Source organism: Ammospiza caudacuta, chromosome 10, assembly GCF_027887145.1.
Source record: "Ammospiza caudacuta isolate bAmmCau1 chromosome 10, bAmmCau1.pri, whole genome shotgun sequence".
Lineage (NCBI taxonomy): Eukaryota > Metazoa > Chordata > Aves > Passeriformes > Passerellidae > Ammospiza > Ammospiza caudacuta.
The window spans coordinates 15,509,880-15,520,309 of NC_080602.1; the positions used below are offsets into that span (position 1 = coordinate 15,509,880).

At 41.3% G+C, this 10,430-nt stretch overlaps 1 protein-coding gene across 1 annotated transcript; it reads left to right on the plus strand.

Moving 5' to 3' along the window:
• The first annotated feature begins 1,099 nt into the window (after positions 1–1,099).
• RSL24D1 (ribosomal L24 domain containing 1) lies at positions 1,100–7,507 on the plus strand. Its single transcript, XM_058811465.1, has 6 exons — positions 1,100–1,227; positions 2,792–2,905; positions 4,525–4,597; positions 5,163–5,226; positions 5,691–5,776; positions 7,094–7,507. The coding sequence occupies exons 1-6, from the start codon at positions 1,147–1,149 to the stop codon at positions 7,165–7,167; spliced, it is 492 nt and encodes a 163-aa protein (XP_058667448.1). The 5' UTR covers positions 1,100–1,146; the 3' UTR covers positions 7,168–7,507.
• The last annotated feature ends 2,923 nt before the right edge of the window (positions 7,508–10,430 follow it).

A 10,430-nucleotide genomic window follows, 5' to 3' on the forward strand; every position in this document is an offset into this window, starting at 1 on the left:
GTGTTTAAACTGTAGAAGCCACCAAACACTTCACCCACGCAATGCTCTGCCAGGAAAAGTGAAATAAATACAGCCCACAGGGAAAAAAATGGCATAGGCAGGAAACTCAAAGTAATCAAACTGAAAAAGGAGAACAGCCTGGGACCTAAGCAAACTTGTTTACTATTTGTTTGTTTCCTGTAGCTGTGAACTTGTCTTCATAGCTTCCCTGATAAAACTGGATTGTGTGTGTGTCTTTAGCATCTCCTCGCCCGGGTTGCCATCCTCAGTCCCACCTCAGAGCCCTCCCAGCCATTGACAGCCTGGCCACTGCTGTGCTCCAGCCCTGCTCCCTGCAGCAGATGGGGCTGAAAGACTGGAGACAGCCTCTGTGCTGATAAGGTGACTCCACTGTGCTAAAGCAAGTTTTCTTTCTTCCTCTGATATTTCTTAATACAGCACCAAGCTGACTGCCTTTCTTTTGTTGTTCTAGAAAGCAAAAACTACTTTAGAAGCACATGCAATTCAATACATGGATTTTTCACCAGATACTCTGGGAGTTAATTTCTTTTAAATGGAGAGGCAGGAATTGTGGTGGTAAAGACTTAGGTGGTGAGGAGGATTTCAGACTCAGAGCTGGGACAGCATCCTACAATTGAAGAATAGACAGAAGACCTCCAATTCCAACCAATTTGGATGGTACAGGGCCTAGTATTTAGGTCCTTTCACAATAAACAGGTAACTCTAGGAGAGGGAACCGGAGTAACAGGTACCTATCTATATGGTATGCAGAACCATTGGTTTTAGGACTTCAAATTTTGCTTAGATTTTGGATTTTACAGATAAGAAAACGGCACAGAAATTGTTGTCTGAATTTTACAGTAAATTAATTCTAGATTTAAAAATCTACGTTTAACTCCCTTTCTTTTCCTTGGGTGACTCTGTCTATCCTTATGTCCGTATCGGTTCGTTAATTTCTCGCCCTTGGAACACAATTTTTCCTTTATAAACAGAAGCCAGGGCCCCGTGCCGTGTGTGCCGGCGGCGGGGCCGGCAGGGGGCGCTGCGGCGGCGCTGCGAGAGCCGGGCCCGCCCCTCCGCGCCGCCTCCGGTCAGCTGGGCCGCGCTTCCGCCCGCGCCGCCGCCGCTGCCGCCTCTGCCGCCGCCATGCGTATCGAGAAGTGCTACTTCTGCTCGGGGCCCATCTACCCGGGGCACGGCGTCATGTTCGTGCGCAACGACTGCAAGGTACCGCCCGACCGGCACCGGCACCGCCCTCCCCGCGGTGCTCGCGGCCGCTCCCTGCGCCGGCCCGGCTTGTGCGGGCGGGCCCCGGCGGGGCTCGGTGTCACCGGCCGCGCCTCACGCGGGGCGCTCACAGCCGGAGCCCCTGTCCCGGGCCGGGGCCGCTGCTGGCGGTCGGCACCGGCCCTGCCGGGGTACGCGCGCACCGTCCGCATGTGTGGGCGGGCGGGAGCCCGAGGTGAGCGCGGCTGGTCAGAGCACGGTGCTGAGAACACCGAGGCTGTCGGTTCGATCCATGTACGGGCCATTTGCTTAAGGGCTGGACTCAGTAATCCTCTTGCCTGTGGGTCCGTTCCAACTCTGACTATTCTGTCAATCTGCGAAATTGGTGTCTTAGTGAAGCTTGCGCACATCGCTTTCCTCCCGGGCCCGGGCTCAGGAGGGATCGCGGGCTGAGTCACAGCGCCGGGGCCGGGCTGGGAGCGCGCTGACACGGGCTGGGAGCGCGCCGCGGCCACGAGGGGCGCTCTAAAAACATCGCTTGTGAACAGAGCGTCTGTGAAAAGGCAAAGCGCCGTGGCAGGTGTGCCTGAGGTGAAGTGAAAAAACGTAGTAGAAGAGTGTAAAAAAAAAAAAAAAAAAAAGCTATTCGAAGATGATTGCCGTAATGAAAAGTTTCATATTTTCTATTACATTTTTTAGAGTTTCTATTAAATTTTATATTTTAGAATTTGTATTATTTTTAATTTAATTTTTGATTTCTAAATTTAATTTAGTTTTAATTTAATTTTTAATTTCTATTTAATTTTAATTTCTATTAAACTTTAGAATTTAGAATTTCTATTACATTTTTTTAGAATTGACTATTAGATGGGAAGGAAGATATGGCTGTAAAAAAAATAAGGTTTTCAAAACCTCGTGAATAACATGTAATTCTGACCATTTTTAAGTGAACAGTGTTGTATTATGTAGAATATGTAGAAAAATAGGGAAAAAAGAAAAAGGTCCATTAAAAGGTTTTGTCATATGCTTTAACAGCTTTCAGTAATTTCAGTCCAGGACTTAACTAATGTGCTTAGGACTCCTGCAGGGTAATCTTTGGGGCTTAAGGCTGCATCCCAGAAAATAGACATTTTTGTGTGTGTGTTGCATTCATTATGAGAGGTGTGAGGATTTTTTGTTGTTCTCAGGATGGTACTGTATCTAAGAAGTGCTGGCAGCTGTAGAAAATTGTTTATTCATACTACAGGTTTGGCTTTATGGTTATTTTTGCAGATGATAATTCTCAAAACTCAGGTGTATTTTATGTATAATCAGCTTAATTGTAAGTACTTGTGCTTAACCCTGGCAGCTGTGAAATTGACTTTATAATGAAAAAAAACCAGTATTAGTGCTTGAAATTGTTTTTGTTAATTGCTGTATTTTCTATAAAATTACTGGCATTTGGAACCTGAATATAATTTGTGATGAGCAGTATGGTTAGATTGTTTGATATCACACTTGCAGTGGCGCACGGATAACATGATTTAACTAAGACTTTTCTTCTTTTTCACCCACTTTTTAAAAGATATTTAGATTCTGCAAATCAAAATGCCACAGAAACTTTAAAAAGAAGCGAAATCCCAGAAAGATGAGATGGACTAAAGCATTCCGTAAAGCAGCTGGCAAAGAGCTGACAGTGGTAAGAAGCTGAACTGGTTCCCACTTTACATCAGCACACTGAAATGGCTCTTCCTGGGGCTGGGCTGGGTTCCTTAAAGTATTGTCATTTAATGACAGGAGCTGGGGACAAGAGGGATTGTGGAAGAGACTGGGAGAGTTTCTTGAGAGTGAGCTGTTCATTCAGCTTGATTAAAATCTGGACCTTCCACCTTTGGGATGGAAGCCAGTGTATCAGGTGTCTGTCTGGGAACACGTGGTGGCTCCCGAGTCCAAGGCATTTTTTTCCCACCAATAAATCCTCTAGTCTGTATGTATACAATTGGTAGTTGTGTTTCTGCACAAATAATTGTTGTATACAACAATTGGTAGTTGTGTTTCTGCACAAATATTCTGAGTTACCAGGTACCTGAGGAAGTCTCTCTATGCAGACCCTTAAAATACTTACCTGTGAAGCCTCTTTTAAGCTTACAATGTGTAGAAAAAGTCTTTGCATAGAAAGGAATGTTTGAAAAACAGCATGAGACCTCAAATGCAATTTCAAAACAAAGTTGCTTCAGTAGTAAAAGTGTTAAACATTCATATTTGGTGGGACAGTCCTTAAATAATTCTAGAATTATTGTGACTTAATTACCTATTTTTTTACAGAATAATAAAAATTTAGTAAGCATTTTGATACAGTGATTTCCTGCCTTTTGTGGATCTTTCAAGGGAAATAATGTGGTTTTATTTTTTAATATGACTGAAAAGCCATGGTTAATTAACATATTCAGTAATTGTGTTTCTTGCTTTTGAATTGTTTCTGTCTGTGTTGAATTACATTTTTGAAAATCACTGAATTAAAAATTACTTTATTCGTGTCTAAATAGGTGACAATATGTTCCAATTTTGAGATACATAATGTATTTTAAGAATAAAGCCAATATATTAACTTAGTGCTGTGTAACTCAGCTTTACCACGACAAAAAACAGCCTTTGGGCTGGGAGAAGTCCTCAGATAAAACTGATATAAAGCTAAGTGTGCCTGGCAAAAAAAAGATCAGGAAACTGTTTTTCATCTTCAGCTCATGGGAATGAGGGAACATGGTTAGGGGGATAGCAGCTGTCCCAAGTGCCAGAGGTATCGACTGAAATATTTCACAATTTCAAATTAGACTGCTTCAGTATTCTTAAAATGAAATGGTGGTTGGGGTATTTTTTAAAAACCATTTCAAAATTACAAGCTGTAGAGTAGAACTTATTTGTCCTGGAATAAATGCTTTCAAATCTACCGGTTTTCAATTTCGCCTTCCACCTATCTAATCTGCTCTGTATTTCCTATTCCTCATGGGTTTTCTCTGTTCCTTTAGTCTTGCTAAATAGAAAATAGCTGAGGGTGGTGATGTGGTAAATAGTTCTCTTCAGACAAATCACAGACAAATCAGAGCCACACTGTGGCTCCTGACACTTTGAGGTCAAACATTTGACTCAATTTCCTTCTCATATTTCTCTCTAATGATCGTTCAAGTCTAGGAACTGAGCTTCTGAAAGGGGGAAAAGAATCCCATAAAATATTCAGTTCTGTGAGTGACTGCTACAGTATGAATGTATTGATCTAAAAAAGCTTCTGCATAAGTCTGTATTTACTTTTTCTTGATACAGGATAATTCATTTGAATTTGAAAAACGTAGGAACGAACCAGTGAAATACCAGAGAGAGTTGTGGAACAAGACTGGTGAGTCATTATAGGAAAAAACCAAAAAATTCATTTTTTACTTATGATTGTGCTTTCAAAAGACTTTTTAGAGTATTGACAGCTTGTAGTGATTGTGCTTGAAATTACTGAAATCATGACCAAATTCTGAGTGTGTGGAGGAGGTTTGAGTTGTAAACAGGTGTGGAGTTTCACTTGATGTTTTTTTCTGGAAACTGGTTTGCTTCATAGAATCAATTGTCATAAAATAGGAGAACTGCTTATATTCATGTGAATGAATGCCACAAAGGAGAAGCTGGTAACTGGCATCTTTTTTCAAGTTGAGTCTTGCAGTGATGGTTAACTATAGGCATTATGTGTAGGCACAAAAGTGGAAGCATAAATAAGTTGTAAAACACAAGTTATCAGGGTTGCTACACAGAATGTTCCCTTATCCTGCTCTTGGGAGAAGGAATAGTTTCCTCTACATAGTGTGTAAGAATTGCCTCTGGTGTTTAGGTATTATGGGAGCTGCTTTACAAAAATAGCATGGATTTTCTGCTGCAGGGATTTAAGCACATTTAAAACAACTTCTGCTTTATTTCAGTGGATGCAATGAAGAGAGTGGAGGAAATAAAGCAAAAACGCCAAGCCAGATTTATTATGAACAGGTGAGAATTATCTGTGTGATGGGAACCCCTTGCCCTGTGTGTGTTAGACAACCTTTCCAGAAATGGGATGATCCAGTTTTAAAGAGTAATCTGCTTTGTATGTACACAGTCATCCAAGTGATGGGGTAAAATACACAGGGTGTGCTCTACCCTGTGTTATTGGCTGTCCAAGGAAATGCAGCTTTTGGACACTCAAGGATAACTGCTGTAATGTAGTACTTGTTTGTATGCAGAGTCTTAAATTTTAACCAAATTCTGATAGGAGTTGGTACAGTGCTGCATTTTTTGTGGCTTTGTATCCAGTATTTTCTTGGTTTTCAAATACTTTTTACCTTTTTTTCCTCATAATCATAGTTATTTACAGCCTGTACATACCTTTAGTATGTAGAGAGATACCATGCATTAAAATGAAAACCTGCATGTCCTCTTTGAAGGTGATTAAATCTAATTTTCCCCTTTCCCAGATTAAAGAAGAGCAAAGAGTTGCAGAAGGCAGAAGACATCAAAGAAGTCAAACAGAATATCCACCTTCTTCGTGCTCCCCATGCAGGTAAGAACTTGATTTACTGGTTTGCCTACACAGTTTTAGGATGAGTGACTCATTCTACAGATCAATAATCCTGTACATTTGTCTTACAATTAATTTGTCTGTTGAATATGAGTAATAGTTCTTGCCAGTAAATGTAAGTAGTGTCTTAGTTCTAAATCAAATTTACCTTTTTATTTGTCTAGTCCCGCATTCATCCCATCTAGTCCTTTCTCTTCATTATTTTGAGTGTTTTAAATTGCATTCAATACTTGGTGCTGCATGAACTGCATCTTTGTTATCCAATGCATTTATTTAAGTGTTCCCTTTGACTTGGTTAGTTGAACTCAACAGATTCTACACTGAATGATATAAAACACATCAGTTCAACTTTGCTGCTTGAATCAGTCAGTTGTGTAGAACTTACATGAAAATACTGTTCCTTCAGTGAAGTCACATTTAAAATAAATTATTTACTTTTAAAATACACTTAATGAAGTACAGTAATGAAGACAAGTTAAAAACATTTCCATTAGCTCTTGTTTTATAAGGATTACCAGTGATTTTATTTCTTCATTATGAGATATTAATTAGAAATCTGTTCTATGGTTTTTCTTAGATTTTTTGATTTTTGTCAGGATATATTCACACTTTGGTTTAAGTTTAATGTGTCATGTCATGTACCCCTCCCTTTTTTTTTTTGAGGAAAGGAAAAAGGTCCGAATTCAAAATTATAAATTGAAGTGATTATCTCTGTGTTTGTCTTTGCTTTTACTAAAAGAGTGATGCACAGCACTGTTTGGTCCATCTGTTGGTCCAACATCAGCTGCCTTCCTGGTATTCTGCAATTCTGACTGGGCAGGGAGCAGAGTCAAATTTAAGTCTTGGGTTTTTCTTTTTCCATGTTTTCATTTTTGGTCATCTTATTGAGAGTTAGCATTCTTGCTGAACAACACAGCATTCAGGAGGGCTTTAAATGTTTATTTAAAAACTAGTGGGAGAAGGCCATTGATCTGTAATAAGTAATGAATTTTTGTAGTCCTTTACAAGGTTCTGCCAGGTATTGGCAGCTGTATCAGTTTGTCATAGCAGATGAAAACACAGGTTTGACTGCATTTTAGATTTTGCACAACAACAGCATCAGCTTTTCTGCTGAAACAAGTTTAAGAGATGGTGGAGGTTAGCAGTAAATACCTTTGAGCTTGATGGATTTGCTCATAAACATCTCTTCAAGCAATATATTTAGGCTGTTTCACCTGGAATATACGTGTATATTGTTCAAAGAAAAACAGTTATTTGGGTTTAGAGAAACATGTTGACCTTGATTTGTTCTTTTTGAAGGTACACCAAAACAGCTGGAGGACAAAATGGTGCAGAAGCTACAAGAGGATGTGCCTATGGAAGAAGACTCTTAAAGAGCTTTTATTTGCTATTTATATTCTCTTCAGGAACCTTAACAGTTCCTTACTGCCTCACCTGACATCATTCTGAAATGTGGTTACAGTTCATGAAAAGTATATTTTAATGAATACTGGTCATTTACAATTTGAATTATTTTTTAAATGAAAAATAATAGGATGGATACTAGTTTGGGCAATACCTACAATTCTGCAATTTGAGAAAACCTTGTCAGCAGGATGGAGAATGAGGCTTTACTGTTTGAGATACCATGTGCTCCTTGGAAAGTTATGCTTTTTCTGGGTAACTTTTCCAAGCTTATGCAAATAATTAAATAATAAAAGATGCTGGCCCTGAGCTTTTTAAACTTTGTCTCTTGTTCTTCCATAGTGGATAAAAATCTATTTTAATGATTACAATGTGGAGGAGGATATATTAATTTTCATCAGTCCAGTATGGTCCAGAATTATTTCCAGTCTTGTCTTGGGGTAAATTTTTCAGTTTGAAGAATATAGTGTTTGTTTTATCTCCTTTATACGTCAGCCACCCCAGGATTCCATTGCAGTTGACACCTGGCAAAGCTAACACTGATGCAGGACTTAGGTTTGGAAAACAGTAGTGGTGATATCACCTAGCTTGGAGTTGGCCCTGCTATCATCCTCACCCACCAAAATTCAAATCTAATGTCCAATCAGGCAGATGGAAATGCTCAATAAGTCACACTAGAGACTGTTTTTACCTGACTTTACCTGCTTGCAGCACCTGGTGAGAGGGTGCCCTTGTGATTTTGTTTTTAAATTTAATTGCTGTGGTGTCCTGTTCTCTTGTCTGTCAACTGGAGCACAAGGTGAGGGGGGAAGAGCTGCAGCTGAACATCATGGGGCTGGTGATCATTCTGCACATCTCTGCACAACCCACTGCATGCAGAAACCTTCATGGGGAGCTGCTGAGCTGTAGAGGAACGGTGGTTTTCTTTTAGGAGGCTCACTCTCCAACCACATTTCTAATAGAAATTGTTATTATTCAAGACATTTTGGTGAAAATCTATTTTCTCTGCTTGCTTAAGATAAAAATTTCTTTAGATTTTGCATTTTGTTTACAAGACTTAAAGAGAAAATGTCCAGCTGAGCAGTATCCCGGTGGTCATGGATAAATCTGCCAAGCAGGAGGAAGGAAATACATTCCCCTTTCCACTTGAGCAGCTCTGGATCAGACAGTGGCTTGCCAGAGGAGCTTGGGGATAGGCAAGCAGAGAGCCCTTATCTGTCTCCTGTGTGTGGGGCTGAGCTGTGCCCTGTCCCTGGGGAGGCAGGAGCTGCCACTGCTCCCTCAGAGCAGGCTGGAGAGAGAGAAAGGGCATTTTATGAGCAGCACATTGTTATTCAGAAGAGATCCTGGTTTAGTGTCATACATCCAAATCACTGGGTCTGTCTGTGCAGAGATCCAGTAGGAGCAGAGCACAGGGCACCTATGAGAACAGACTTACAAGACAAATGATGATGATGGTGTATGAATATTTAATCAGAAGAATTATTTATGAATAACTGGTAGTGCTAAGTTCCATTATACTGTCTGTCTTCTTGGCATTTACCAGGTCTAACAAACGATTGCTGTTCTGTGTTTGTACCTTATGCAGTCAGGAGCCTTTCTTCAAAACAAACTGATAGGCTCGATCACAACAAATGTGATAGTCAAAACCAATTTTTAACAATGCTTTTTAGTTTCAGTTGCTGTCATCTTTTCTTACAAAACAAAACCAGATGTATAGTTGTTTTCTTTCTTTTTTCAGACTACACAAGTTGGAAATGTGTATTTTAATAGTGATTTAGTAAGCGTCTTTTTCTCCTATTTTATCTTTTCCACAATCTCTTAGTGATTTTGAGTTAAACGCTGTTTTTTCTTTGAGGGGGCGGTCAGCCTCATGCTAACACGTTTGGGCTGCTCCCTTAGTTGTGTCCAGGGCCTGAGCAGGGGTTCTATCCTTGCCCTGAGTCCCCGGAGTGCCCCTCACGTCCCTCACCAAGTCCCCCTGTGGTCTCGGTGTGTGACTGTCCCTGTCTTTGTCCCTGTCCCAGCCCGGCTGCTCGGGCAGGTGTGTGGGGAGCCATCACTGCTGCGGAGCCGCGGCCCGCTCCGAGCGTGGGCTCTGTGGGGTGCCGAGCTCCTGAGGGAGGAGTGCGGTGCCATTCCTGCCCTTTGAGATGTGCGGTGCCATTCCTGCCCGGTGAGCTGTGGTTCGGCCGTGGCCCCACAGACGGCGGAGGAGCCGCGATGGGGCGGCCCCGGCAGGCGGGCAGGGTGCGGCTGAGCCGAAGCCCTCACGGCTGCCCCTCAACAGCCCCGCTGCCTCACTCCCTGCAAGCCTGGCCTTTCCCACATCTTCATGCAGAGAAAGACCTGGATTTTTTTTTTTCCCGCTTTTTCTTTGCTTTTGGTGAGAGGCTGGGTTTTTGCCACTTTTTCTTTGCCTTTGGTGTGGGGTTGGGTTTGCAATCAGTCCTTCTCACTTTGGATGTCTGTGGAGGTTTTCTGCTCCAAGTTTGATCCTGAGGGAGTGGCCAAAAGAATGGCGGGTGATGGTGGGGCTTTGGTTTTGCTTCTCTGTTTGGCTTTTAGGAAAAAAATGCAAATTCTTTCTTTCAGGCTTCACTTTCAGTCTTTCAATGTACTAATACAGTGTAGAAAAAAAGTAAAATACAGCTTTGTGTATAATCAAATTGTGCTGAGCTGATGCAGACTTTCTTCATAGGAAATTGGGCTTTCCCATAGTTCTGAGGTTTTTTAGTTAGAGGTTTTCCTGAGACACTCTTGCTCCAGAGTAACAGCACGGTGGAGACAAGTACATGTCTGTGTGTGCCACAAAGAACCTTAAATCAGTTCTTGTGTTGACGTGGTCATAGGTGCAAAGCAATAGACAGCTGCTAATAGGTCCAAAGGCTTATATCCCAGGGGGTATTTCAACCTCCAGGCTGTTCAATTCCTCAATTACTGTTCTGGCCTCAAAAATTCAATCTCCTTTACCAGCCTAACTTATTTATGGGTTGCACTGAATTGTGACCAGAGAGAGCAGAAAGCTGAAATAAATCAAGCACTGATAAAATTGTTTAAGCCTGTCTGTCTATTGATGACTGTCTGTCTATTTTTAGATCTCAATTTAAAGAGACCATATGGAGAGAAATTTATTTTGTTTTATTCATGTTGAACAAGCAGCATTACTTGAGATTGGTTAGGAACAGGGAGGAATAAGGATTTGTGGAGGTAGCTGTGTTGGAAGACATTC

Excerpts from the sequence above, each read along its gene's own strand:
- RSL24D1 (XM_058811465.1), top strand. The coding sequence starts at position 1,147 with ATGCGTATCGAGAAGTGCTACTTCTGCTCGGGGCCCATCTACCCGGGG. Across the intron at positions 2,906-4,524 it reads CTGGCAAAGAGCTGACAGTG|GATAATTCATTTGAATTTGA; the intron begins GTAAGAAGCTGA and ends TTCTTGATACAG. Across the intron at positions 4,598-5,162 it reads AGAGTTGTGGAACAAGACTG|TGGATGCAATGAAGAGAGTG; the intron begins GTGAGTCATTAT and ends GCTTTATTTCAG.